This window comes from Lithobates pipiens, unplaced genomic scaffold (assembly GCF_037356315.1).
Source record: "Lithobates pipiens isolate NorthernLeopardFrog02 unplaced genomic scaffold, aLitPip1_a1.2 Scaffold_16, whole genome shotgun sequence".
Taxonomy (NCBI): domain Eukaryota; kingdom Metazoa; phylum Chordata; class Amphibia; order Anura; family Ranidae; genus Lithobates; species Lithobates pipiens.
Genome location: NW_027507748.1, coordinates 114,476,403 through 114,490,680, shown reverse-complemented (window position 1 = coordinate 114,490,680; position 14,278 = coordinate 114,476,403). Strand labels below are relative to the sequence as shown.

General features: G+C 39.6%; 1 protein-coding gene across 3 annotated transcripts in view; it reads left to right on the top strand.

Annotated features, from left to right (window-relative positions):
• SPECC1 (sperm antigen with calponin homology and coiled-coil domains 1) overlaps positions 1–14,278 on the top strand; it is a 580,298-nt gene that overhangs the window by 422,286 nt on the left and 143,734 nt on the right. For all 3 annotated transcript variants that reach the window (XM_077480312.1, XM_077480311.1, XM_077480313.1), the window contains one exon: positions 13,828–13,973. In XM_077480312.1, coding sequence (XP_077336438.1) covers positions 13,828–13,973 — 146 coding nt within the window. The remainder of the gene's footprint in view (positions 1–13,827; positions 13,974–14,278) is intronic.

Here is a 14,278-nt window from a genome sequence, read left to right as displayed (position 1 = left end):
AAAAAACTGATTACATTTTTTTGCAAGGACTTTACCTAGGGCTTATATAGCAGCCATTCCCGAAAATCACGCTAGGTCTTATTTTTGGGGTAGGGCATATTTTTGGGGAAACAAGGTATTTAACCATCCCTGCTGTGCTGAGCTGTTTGGTCCAATGTGCATTTCCTAGTCTTTTCTTCCTGATTCTCCCAGTCAGGCCCAGTATCTGCCACACATATGAGACTAATATCATTCATTACAATTTACAAGTCTGTACAGGACCATCCAGTTGGAACAGAGACAGCTAAGTGTATGTTCCTACAGAACTACCAATGAAGGGATCAAGGCCCAAGGGTAAGTGCTCCCTTTTACTAGATTTTCCAGCCTATCCAGTCACTCTTGTTTCTATCTAAAAAAAAAAAGTTTGTAGGCGATTGAAAGCCTGTCTAACCATGGGTTTGACTTTAAAATGATTGTAAACGATTACCTTGTAAAACAATCCGTTCAGATTAAATTAGAAATGAAAGGCAAAACATTTGTGTATAGATCTAAAGAAAACATTTTAAATCCCCTTTTCCCCTTTTTTTATAAGCGATTTCCTTATGTTCCCTCTGTTCTCATCTGCATATGAGCTGGGGGGGAGAAGCAGCAGCAGGATACTGAGCTTTCCTGGTGAAAGGCTGTCTAAGTAAGGTGTGTCGGGACGGACAAGTCTGATTATTGGAGGAGAGCAGGCTGAGTTCCCAGCACAGCTAGAGACCTGACCACGGTATGTTCTCCTGCTTAGTGTGGCCAGCTTTTAATAGGAGAATAGAGGGACTGGCAGGAACACCAGGGATTTTACACAAAGAAAGCAATACAAAGAGAACAGAATACTTTCTCATACAAGTACATGCTACAGCAGGCATTTATCAGGAATAGGAATTGTTGGGGTAACAAACATTTTAAAGTGATTGTAAAGTCTATTTTTTTTTTCTCTAAAAATAACAAACATGTTATACTTGCCTCCTCTGTACAGTGGATTTGCACAGAGCAGCCCAGATCCTCCTCTTCTCGGGTCCCTCTTCAGTTCTCCTGGCCCCTCCCTCCTGTCGAGTGCCCCCGACAGCAAGCAGCTTGCTATAGGGACAACCGAGTCGGTTCCTTTTTGCCCATTCAGACATGGAGCCCCGGCCCAGCCCTGCCCCCTCTCTCTCCTTATTGACTGACGACTGACTTTGATTGACAGCAGCTTGAGCCAATGGTGCGGCTGCTGTGTCTCAATGAGGAGCGTCTTGGATGGCCAAGGCACTCATGGACATTGCTGGAGAGAGATGGGGCACAAGTAAGTATTAGGGGTGCTGAAGGGCGGCTGCTGCACACAGGGTTTTTTTTTTTTATCTTAATGCATAGAATTCTTTAAGATTAAAAAACCTTCTGCCTATGCAACCCCTTTAATGTAGATATGTGTGAAATGCCCAAACCACCTGATTATCAAAAGATCATATTTGCAAAGTGGTGAACATAATCTGAATGTGTAAACATTTGTAGAAATATGGCACCCAAATGTGCATGGTGTGGAAGAGAGGTGTAGAAGTGTTGAGACAAGACTGCATTAAAAGGGAATTAATCCATTTGAAATGAGGAAGATCATTTTGCTGACTTGTTTTCAAAGGTGAATATCATCATCCTGATCCTTGTTTCACTACTTTGTGGGTCACTGACCCAGGACAAGGATGCCACCAATGAAATTCCATGGCTCTTAATATGGACAAATGTTTGGAGGAGAAGTGACTTAAAGCGCTTAAAAAAAAAAAAAAAAAAAAAGTCAGCAGCTACAAATACTGCAGCTGCTGACTTTTAATAATTGGACACTTACCTGTCCCAGGGTCCAACGATGTGGGGGAACAAAGTCCTGCTGGTCTTCCCCTCCGCTCGGCAGCGCTGGCATTGTAACTGGGCGCCCGGCTGTGGCTTCACAGCCGGGCACCCACTGCGCATGCATGCACCGCGACTGGCCGTGAAATCATTTGGGACCTCTGACGTATCCCAGATGATTGCCTAGAGGAAAGGGGGAGATCTGATCTCCCTTCCTGCGCCGAGGGAAGGGACATCAGGAGCCCAGGCGCCGAAGGAGGCAGATTACGAGGCACCCCCTAGCAACAGGCATTAAAGAGGTGAGTAAAAAAAAAAAAATTTTCTCCAAATGTTTTTTTTTTTTTTTCATGCACATTAATGATTTTTTTTTTTTTTTTGGGTGGAACTCCACTTTAACAAGTTTTATAGGAAGGGTAGGGTTGGCGTCCCCAGACTACATCTTCAAAAACAAGTTGGCAGTATTGGCTCTAATATTTATATTTTACTAGGTTGTTTTTACAGCATAGTGAACTCTCCTAGGTTGTTGAATATATGGCTGGGCTTCTGGCACATTGTGATGTAAAATGTATGGAGCCATTGTCTGGGCTGAGCTGTAGCTGTATATTAAGAAGGTCGTATATTTTTATGAACGGTTTGTAAATGTGAATTTATATACTATAAACTGCCATTTTCTCTGTTTGCCTGTGGAAGGAATTGGTGGTAATGCCAATGAAATTTTCTTATTTGAGATATTTTCCTACACAGAATAAAGATTATGATGTATACCATTTCCTTTTGTGGCTGGTTTGTTCTAGTGTCATTTCTGTTGCTTGCATGATGCTGATGGAAGTTTACTAATCCTACATGGGTTATGTGAAAAGAAGTGCTTAATTGGGAAAACTTCTAAAGACCAGTTTATGAAGAAGCTGTGACCCGAGTGAGGTTTGGATTCTGTTTTTTCAGTCAGAATTCACAGACTATTTCTCCTTCTTATCAACCATCTCAGGCCAGCAAACAAAAAAATGCAGAGAAAACTGCTAAATTTTGGGGGAAGAACAAAAGAACAGGAACAAGGGGTGGCAAACTCTAGTAGAGAAAGGTAAAGGGGATTTGTATTACAAATAGACTGTGTCAATTGTTTTGTATTCTTCAGACTTCTCCCCCTTGTAAATATGGTACATTTCAGAAACCTGCACAGAAAAAGCTAAAAGACAGCCGAATCTGAAAAAGAATGAATGAAAATGTTATGTTCAACCTTTAGATTTTTATACTTAGGGGCTCCATTCACAGAACCAGATCGCATGAGGTATTTAACCACTTTTATTCACAGAACCACTTTCAGACCGGACCATTTTGCTGGCTTAAGACCAGACCACTTTTTGCGATTCGGCACTGCGTCGCTTTAACTGACAATTGCGTGGTCATGCGACTTGGCTTCCAAACAAAATTTTGTTTTATACCACAAATAGAGTTTTCTTTTGGTGGTATTTGATCACCCCTGCAGTTTTTTTTTGCGCTATAAACAAAAATAGAGCAACAATTTTGAAAAAAACGCATAATTTTTTACTTTTTGTTATAATAAATATCCCCCAAAAATATATAAAAAAAAATTTCCCCTCAGTTTAGGCCGATACGTATTCTTCTACATATTTTTGGTAAAAAAAATTGCACAAAGCAATAATTGATTGGTTTGCGCAAAAGTTATAGCGTTTACAAAATAGGGGATAGTTTTATGGCATTTTTTGTAATATTTTTTTTTCACTAGTAATGGCGGCGATCAGGGATTTTTATTGTGACTGCGACATTATGGCGGACACATCGGACATTTTTGACACATTTGTGGGACCATTGTCATTTATACAGCAATCAATGCTATACAAATGCATTGATTCCTGTGTAAATGACACTGGCAGTGAAGGGGTTAACCAGGGGGTGGCAGTGTAGAAGTTAAGTGTTTCTAACTGTGGGGGGCTGGGCTTTGTGTTAGTGAACACTGCTCTCTGCTCCAATCACATGGAGCAGAGATCAGCATCACTTGTTGCTAGGCAAAATGGGGAGATGCTGTTTACAATGGCATCTCCTCGTTCAGCCGCCCCGTGAGATGATTGCGGGTATCCCAGCGGCGATCGAGTCCGCGGGACCCACGACCAGACTGGCAGGGGTCCGGACCGGCATGCGAGCGTGCTGCCGGCAGCGTGCTCGCGATGGCAGGGCGGCATTTAAAAATGGACGTACCTGTACGCCAATATGCCAGCCCGTGCCATTCTGCCGACGTACATCGGCGTGTCATGGTCGGGAACTGGTTAAGTGTTTTCCCAAATACTGCATGCTATCCTGAAAATGTCAGTCCACTATTGATTTTTGTGGTATTTCTTCCACAAATCCATTAAAATGAGTGAAAGTTGTCATTCTAATGCCCTGTACACATGGTCAGATTTTCCCATGGAAAATGTGCGATCGGAACTTGTTGTCAGAAAATCCGATCGTGTGTGGGCTCCATCTGACTTTTTCAATCGGAATTTCCGACACACAAAGTTTGAGAGCAGGAACAAAAATTTTCCCACAACAAAATCCGATTGTTTAAATTCTGATCGTGTGTAGATGATTCCGACGGACAAAGTGCCATACATGCTCAGAATAAATTGCTAGACAAAAGCTATTGGCTACTGGCCCGTTTATAGTCCTGTCGTACGTATTCTACGTCACCGCGTTCTGAACGAGTGGACAACTTTGTGCAACCGTGTGTATGCAAGACAAGTTTTGGCCAAAATCCTTTGGAAAAAATCAGACGGATTTTGTTGTCTGAATGTCCGACTGTGTTTACAGGGCATAAGACAGGAGATGTGTTACTGGCAGGACCACAAGGTTAAAATAAAAAAGGGGGGGGCAACTATTGAGGCCACCACAGCAATAGAAAGCTCCAATAGATTACATTTTTATTCTTGCCCAGCCCTTGTTTTCCTTTTAACATGATTTTTTTTGTTTGTGGCGGGAAAGATTGCCCGATCATGTGACTTCTGTGATTGGCTGTCACAGGGGTCCCATGATTGAGAGTTGGCCCTGTCAGCTCTTGATCTTTATTAGAGACCGTAAGCTGCCTATGACAGCTCAGTCAAGAATCTTCGGTCCCCACATGGATGTATATGTGCGGCGTGTGGTTGTTAAAGCCTGCCCCCTTTGCTGCCGCATATGCATTACGTAGGCGACAAGAGTTTCAAAGAAAAAAATAGATGTTTGAGTGGTTGCAATTAACTGTATGAGAGCAAACAACCATTTATATAGACCAGTGAGGGGCTTCTTGATATAAAATGTTGAACAATATTATACTTTTACATCTTGACATGTCTTGCACAGCCCTGCAACAATTAAATTTTAAGTACTGTATAAATTAAAAGTGTATGGTTTATTGATTACAAGTATTCCTAAATTATTCTGATACTATATAAAGTAAATTTTGAATACACATAATCACTTTAGGAGATTTGTTTCTAATTTACGTGTGAAGAAAAGCCTCAATTTTTTCTGTCTATATAGATCCAAGTGACTCCCCTCCATTGGTCTATTGTGCTTGGTTATTGGCCCATCATAACATTTTACCATAGAATGTAAGTTTTATGCTATTAATAACTCTGGAAACAAATTTATTTTGTTAAGCCAGATAGTAGTTTCTAAATGCAGTAAAGCTTGGTGTGAGGTCTCCTAGCAGCCAACATGTTGGGGTAATATTATCGCAGTTGCACGGAGCACATTGTGCAATTTGACATTGTATAAGGTATAAATGGAGACTCCATTTTCTCCATTGGAAGGAACAGCACACTGTAGGTCCCATTTGTAGTATTCTCTGCTTATTCGCTTGAGACAAGAGTACCTTGTATTATATAACTTCATACCCATCAATTTCTACTTACTGTCAACCTTCTTCCATTATTCCTGTAAGTTGCTCTCTAATTATAACCATGATAATGACTTTTGGTTAGATTCCAACAGTCATAAAAAAAAAATACCAAACATTACAAATTGCCCTACACTTCCCTGGCGTCCATTAATGACTAATGTAATAACAGAAAAATGTGACATTCATATTGAGGCAAAAAAAAAAAAATGGAGCAATGTTTGTTCTAACCATGTTTTTGTTTTTAGTAGATATGCAAATCTTCATAAACCTCTTGTATATTTTCTGAAGGCTTGATCCCATGTATGTAGAGGAATAGGAAAAATGGTGGTATGAGTTTTGCATCAGAAAAGCCTACCATTCTTGGCAACTATACTTGTGTGTAATAAAACTGAGCCCTGGTGGTTATAATAGACCATTCCATGTTATGTTTTTCTGTTCCTAGTGATTGTGCTGTTTTGTTAGGATTGTTAATATGTTATAGATTAATTATCTGGTGACCTTTTGCACACAAAAGTCTTGTATAAATTTGATCAACCTGGATGGAAAAATATTTAAGTCTGAAGTATCCCCCTATGAGTACAGAAGTGATTCTGCTTTCACAGTCATACATCAAACACAATAACATATTGTTTCTCAACCCTTTGTAGGTATTTACTTTATTTTCCAAGTAACCCCGCTATATGTTAAATTATCACAAGTACTGACTGACGTGTGTGCTTTAATAGTATCCCCCAACTGTGTATGAAGGTTTTTCAAATGATCCCTTATATTTAAAAAAATATTTTCTGAAAATCTATGCTATTTTGTTGAATAGAGAGTAACCATAGCCAAAGTAGGCAACACAGCTGCTACAGGGCCCAGGGAAGGAGGGAGGCCCTACTAGGAATTTTATTGAGGCAACTAAAGCCTAGGCACGAAGGTGACCTGGGAACCAGATATGTCCGAGTGGCAGCCAGAGAAACTCCAGCCTTGGCCATTGGCTGGTCATTCTGTGACTGCCCCTCGGACATTTCTGGCTCCCAGGTCACCTTCATGCCATGCCTTACATGCCTTTTTGTAAATGCATTTCTATTTTTCAATAAATTGTCATTTATTTTTTAAATGCTACACTGTGGGGTTGCTCTGTTTCTTTTGTGCTTTTCTCTGGGAACCACTGTCCACAATACTGATCCATAATAGTACACTGTCTATGCAGATACCTCTACTGCTACCTGTCCTAGATTTAGGCATATTTTGTTAAAATTAATGATACTATTGTCTCAATTGACACTGCCTGATGCCACAGAGGAAGGTTGCTGTGGAAGCAACAACATTTTGCTATGAGGCCCTTTAGAATGCTTTAACAAGTGCTAAAAGTCTCCCATAACTCAAGGAGTGCACAGGGTGAGAAAATATGTGCTAAACGGGGCATATCTCTGAGGTGGTTGTTCAAATGACCTTTTCAAAGTCCTTCAATAATGCAAATGCTACCTAATGAATGACATAATGAATAATAATGCAAATGCTACCTAATGAATGGCTAAGGCCATTTTACTTTTTGATGATAAAAGTTAAGTTTAGATAATATGGGGAAGAGTAAGATCCTATTAAGGAGGCTTCCCCTTACTGAAAACCATGGGTCTTTTGGTGCAGTGATAAGTTGTTGACTACTGTTTATCACTGCACTGGGTAGAGGGTGTACCCAAACTGCAACATGCAGGATCTTTGGGGTGCACTGTCAAAAGTATAGAATTTAAAGGGTCCCAATAGGCTTTCTATCATAGTTTTGGAATTGCTTTTAGCTACAGAAATGTAGAACTTTAGTGTGCCATGGAGAACCTTTATGGATGAGGATTCATTTCTTATCTATACATGTAACTTAGCATGTGCATTGTACATATACTCACTGAAAGTTTTATGTATTGAAAATCCTTTGAGGCCTCATACTTACGTTTTAATTATTGAACATTGAAAAAAATACCCTTTACAATGGGTACATTTATACTGTTCATATTAGTGGACATTTACTAGCTTTTATTTATGCATTTGATTTATTTTATTTTTTTATTTTTTTATTAAAGATGTAGCATACAGTTTATTATGGTATAATATTCGGTAGACAACAGTAGTTTGGTCCACTGCAGACATTAAACAGGGCTGGCTTGTTTTCATACCATAACTAGAGACAGGATAATCCCTGAGGGTCATCTCCTCTACAGTAACGTACCTCCTGTGAGCGTTATTGAGTCCAGATGGGCGTTTTTGGTCTACGTAATACTTCAAAGGCTGAGAATACCAACAAGGAACAGAGCTGTAACCGTCACCTAAAACTTCTATCTGGTATGATGACAGCATAGGTTCTTTGTCTTTTATTACTCTGGTGGTAGCCTCTGGGCATGGCCTGGGTTCGGAGGAGGGGAGTTGACCAGAGAGGGCTACATGTAGTTGCAGATAGGAAATACTGTGAGAGACTGTTCCAGTCTAAAGGTGAATATTGGGGGCAAATATTGCTTTTCTAATTTTATAATGACTGGCCTCTTGATTTTTATTCTTTGTTAAACTGGTTCTAGCTAGTGAGGCATTCAAATTCCACTTGGGCTGTGTCTCAATGAAAATGTTGTCAAACAATTATAGCATGACAATGTTTTAAGTGTTGCAGTAATCTTGATATACAGTATCTCACAAAAGTGAGTACACCTGTCACATTTTTGTAAATATTTTATTTTATCTTTTCATGTGACAATGCTGAAGAAATTACACTTTACATTGTAGCAAAGTGAGTGTGCAGCTTGTATAACAGTATAAATTGGCTGTCCCCTCAAAATAACTCAACACGTAGCCATTAATGTCTAAACCACAGACAACAAAAGTGAGTACACCCCTAAGTGAAAGTGTCCAAATTGGGCCCAACGTGTCAATATTTTGTGTGGCCATCATTCTTTTCCAGCACTGCCTTAAGTTCACCAGAGCTTCACAGCTTGCCACTGGAGTCCTCTTCCATTCCTCCATGACAACATCACGAAGCTGGTGGATGTTGGAGACCTTGCGCTCCTCCTTCAGTTTGAGGATGCCCCACAGATGCTCAATAGGATTTAGGTCTGGAGGCATGCTTGGCCAGTTCATCACCTTTACCCTGAGCTTCTTTAGCAAGGCAGTGATCGTCTTGGAGGTGTGTTTGGGTTGTTATCATGTTGGAATACTTCCCAAAGGCCGAGTCTCTGAAGGGAGGGGATCATGCTCTACTTCAGTATGTCACAGTACATGTTGGCATTCATGGTTCCCTCAATGAACTGTAGCCCCCCAGTGCCAGCAGCACTCATGCAGCCCTAGGCCATGACACTCCCACCACCATGCTTGAATGTAGGCACGCTTGTGTTTGTACTCCTCACCTGGTTGTCGTCACACACGCTTGACACCATCTGAACCAAATAAGTTTATCTTGGTCTCATCAGACCACAGGACGTGGTTCCAGTAATCCATGTCCTTGGTCTGCTTGTCTTCAGCAAACTGTGGGATTTCTTGTGCATCATCTTTAGAAGAGGCTTCCTTCTGGGACAACAGCCATACAGACCAATTTGATGCAGTGTGCGGCGTATGGTATAAGCACTGACAAGCTGACGCCCCACCACCCAATGCAATGCTGGCAGCACTCATATGTCTATTTCCCAAAGACAACTTCTGGATAGGACGCTGAGCACATGCACTCAACTTATTTTGGTTGACCATGGTGAGGCTAGTTCTGAGTGGAACCTGTCCTGTTAAATCGCTGTATACTTGGCCACTGTGCTGCAGCTCAGTTTCGGGGTCCTGACAATCTTCTTATAGCCTAAGCCATCTCTATGTAGAGCAACAAATCTTTTTTTCAGATCCTCAGAGTTCTTTGCCATGAGGTGCCATGTTCCAGTGACCAGTATAAGAGAGTGATAACACCAAATTTAAAAACACTTGCTCCCCATTCACACCTGAGACCTTGTAACAATGAGTCGCATGACACCGGGAGGGAAAATGGCTTTTCACATAGGGGTGTACTCACTTTTGTTGCCAGCGGTTTTGACATTACATAGTAGGTGAGGTTGAAAAGACACAAGTCTATCAAGTCCAACCTATGTGTGTGATTATATGTCAGTATTACATTGTATATCCCTGTATGTTGCAGTCATTCAGGTGCTTATCTATTAGTTTTTTTAAACTATTGATGTCTCCACACCCCCCCCCCCCCCCCCCGCTGAGACCACCGCCTGTGGAAGGGAATTCCACATCCTTGCCGCTCTTACAGTAAAGAACCTTCAATGTAGTTTATGGTTAAACCTCTTTACTTCTAAATTTAATGAGTGGTCACGTGTCTTGTTAAACTCCCTTCGGTAAAAGCGTTTTCTCCCTATTGTGGGGTCACCAGTATGGTATTTGTTCATTGAAATCATATCCCCCCTCAAGCGTCTCTTCTCCAGAGAGAATAAGTTCAGTGCTCGCAACCTTTCCTCATAACTAATGTCCTCCAGACCCTTTATTAGCATTGTTGCTATGTTTGTTCAACAAAATTTTAATTGAGGCACAGCCCGAGTGGCATTTGAATACCTCACTGGCTCAAACATCCAGTTGAAATAAAAATCAAGAGGCCAGGCATTGTAAAAATAAAAAGCAATATTCCCCCGAATTTCTCCTTTAGACTGCAACGGTCCACAGTATTTGCTCTCCGCAACTAGATGTAGCTCTCTCTGGTAAACTCGCCTCCTCTGGTGGTAGACCCTGGGCAATGCCTGGGTTCAGAGTAATAAAAGACAAAGAACCTATGCTGTCATCATACCAGATAGAAGTTTGGGGTAGGGGAGTGTTACAGTTCTGTTCCCTGTTGGTATTCTCAGCCTTTGAAGACTTATGTGGACCAAGAACACCCATCTGGACTCAATAATGCTCACAGGTACATTTATTGTAGAGATGACCCTCCGGGATTATCCTGTCTCTAGTTATGGTATGAAAACAAGCTAGCCCTGTTTAATGTCTACAGTGGACCAAGCTACTTTTGTGAGATACTGTATATTTTACTGCATTTTTCTGTTGGGCTGTTTACCAGACTGGGACCTGTCCGATACTGTACAGTAATATTCAGTAACTCGAGCTGTTTTTTTAGCTTTTACTAGTGGAAATGTTTTGTTATTGTAGTGGAGTATTTCAGTTACACTTTGCTCTAATTAGTCACTGAAAGCTCCATATAGTCGGCCTTATTTTCCATGCAGACAAATGAGGGACAGGAAATAGTCTCAATTCTCCAAAGACTTTCTCCTCTGATTCTAATTTACCATGCTCCCATCACATGGGAGACGTTTGCAAATGGAAAACAAGACATTTTCTTGTGAAGTTTGATGTTTTCCCTATACATCAATTTCCATTTTTATGAGGCTTTTTTTTTTATAGCCATCTTACTCAGTTGCTTAATAATGTTTAAATTGACTAATGGAAAGCTACAAAAAAAAATCACATGTTGCATTTCCCTGCTAGTCATTGGTTCCCTTGTAGACTGACATTGACCTATGCTGCCCACACTGCTAAAAAGCTGCTAGTTAATAGTTTACAGTACTTTGGACATGAACAATATCTGTTCTCTGCTGGTGTATAGATGATAGGCATGGCCTTGTTATAATATTACCAATTATGTACACTATAGTGCCAAAAGTATTGGGACACCAATGGTTCAGGTGTTTCCAATGAAGGGTGCTGTTAATTCTACAGCATGCAAAAACATTTTAGATAATTATGTATGTCTGTTGGATTTTTTTTTTTAGCAGCAGCAGATACTGGAACAATTAAACTTTGTGAAAACACCCAGGCAGACTAGAGCAAAGTCAGGGATTAGAAAGGGAGTGGCTTATTTCTGATTACCGCCCCCCCAAAAAAAGGCAGGGGCTGATTTAGCCCACCAGCCTCCAACTAAGATGTCAATCTTGGCTCACTTGTATTTTATGCCTCGCAAGGTTTATCATTTCTTTGGTTATTTTATTGTTTTTTGCGGTTGATTGGTAAGGTAGATTGGTAAGTAGAATAGGGGTTAAAATATTGCAATGTTGAATTATTAATGTTAAATTAAATTGCTAATTGTTTTTTTTTTATTCCAAAAATGTTAATCTACGTACTGTATATATTAATGCCTAGAGCAGCATTGCAACGTTCTAGGTATGCTAATATTACTCTTTGTAGAACAAATGTGGCAAGAATTTGGTTTGACGAGTCCAGCCATTGGTTAGCAACACCTTATTCAAAAATATAGGTGTTTCTTTATCAATGCTTCACACAAGATTCGCATCATTTTTAAAAAAAATTAAATTGTTTGACTTTAAAACATTTGGTGAACCTTGGGTAAAAACCGTACAAAACGGAGCTTATATTCTTTTCAAAATCTTTATTTTTATTGTAAAACCGGATTATATGCACTGCCATATGTGGTAGCAAAAGTTAAAGAAGTTAGATCCCAAAACATCTAAATTACTCATTACTTACATAATTCATCTCTATTGTGTGAATTCATTTTGTCATCTGTCTGGTCCTTCTGCTGTTCTATGATCTTTTCTGTGCACCTTCTATTTATTGGGGTTGATTTTCTAAAGGCGTAAATTATTGCTCTCTTTCAAAAGTATATATACACAAAATGAATTTGCAAAATGAATGTTCATTTAGCTTATTGAATAGGATGAAGCTCTGATCATTCAATCATCCAATAATGTACAAGCAAAAATATTTCCTTTATTTTTCAAAGTCCCTTGCACATGATTGGGCATTCAAAGTAAGTAAAGCCTAACCTTGGTAAACTTGGTAAATTTCCACATTGCTAAGGTCTCTACTTTTTTTTTTAACTGCAGTGTTTACCTTGAAAATAATTTACTATGTACTAGATTTTCTAGGGTTTTCTCACAAATTGTATTTTGGGACTGTTTTTAATGTCTGAATTTCCAATTAACACTAAGACACCTTAAATAAGCACTAGGCCATGTGTGGACTAAATGTAAGGCTTTGTTACATGCTTTCACAATATCCCACCTGACAAAGTGAAATCTGATGGGTTGCTGTGCGTTACTGCACTTAGCTAATCATCATTGCTCTTTGAATTGCCTTTTAAACCATAACTGTATTGTTTGTTTGTTTCCTTTTTGTTTCCTTTTTTCAGACATTAGCCCGTGGTTCTACTGTTTCATTCTAGTAAAATGTACCTTCATGGTTTACAATCTAACTACTCTCAGAGGATTCAAGCATACATGCTTATGTGTGTGTTTTTGCTTGATCTTTCCTAATGCAATCTATATTTTTATGCATATGGGTACTTTTTACTGTGCATCATTAGTTTCTCAACCACCCATGGTGTATCGGCATGTAAATTGTATATTTCAGAACTCGTATACAGAACAGCAATAGAGACCAGCAAGGCAAGTTAGACAGACCAATATCTATCTACCTTTTGTCAGATTCGTAAGCTTTCAGATTAAAGACAGAGGGAATTTTTTATAATATCCTCCACTTTACTATAATGGGGATAGATTGAGACACAGAGAAAGCCACCTATGGGTGGACTGTCCTGGTTTGCATGCTCATGTATTTCTAACATTCACTCATCCATATAAAGCACTCGCACTCTTAGTTCTTCAACTCCCTTTTTAACATTTGTCATGGTTCCAGTTTTATATAATTTGATAACTTTTTTAGAGAAAACCATGGGGGCAAGATGGTCTCTCAGTTCATATAGGACATACATATTCCACTTTTGTCACTTCGGGGGACTGAACTTCTGTTCAAAGAATTTACGTTGATTGCATGTATTCCCTACATATTAGTATGTTTACTAATAAATGTAGAATTACTTTTTATTGAGAGACCATTGTCACAGGAACAAATGTCCTCATTGGAAGATTCCCTTCTATTCCTGTTCAAGTGGCCACTCAAAATGCAGCATTTATCCTCACCTTCATTCCCAGGGACAGTCATGGTCAGGACAATTAGAGAGAATTTCCCCAACGGAAAGACCGACAACAATAAAATCCTGACAGTAGTTTCCCTGCACTACTCCAAATCTAAAAAAGAACAATTTTAGCCTGAAGTTATACTTGAATAAATGTATGTATGTTTTGTTTTTGACCAAGTCTGTCATTTTACAGGAAGGTATTGCTTGAAGATAGTCCTGTAGATGGGGATGATGCTATCCGATGGCAGGGTCTTGGGGCCAACCAAGTATCAAACTCTTCTAGTGAATTTTCAGCTACAGTGAAATCCTTAATCAAATCGTTTGACACAGGCCCCCAAGGTAAGAGTTGTCTAATACACAAATCACTTAATTTCCCTTAAAGTGTTTTAATATTTGTAAACCATAGAAAACACTGCAAACAATTGCAGTGGAAATAAACATCTTTCCTCCTGTTTGAGCTTGGGTGGTTGTGGCAGATTTGCACAAATTCTAAAATGACAGATGTGGTGTTTTTTTTTTTTTTTTTTTTTTATCCTAAGCTTAGATATGAGACTGCTGCGTAGAGTAGAATGGTGGGTGCACAGTTAAAATGTGTTGTCATTATGGGTTCTGTTGACAATCTTAGATCTATTTACAGTGGCAAG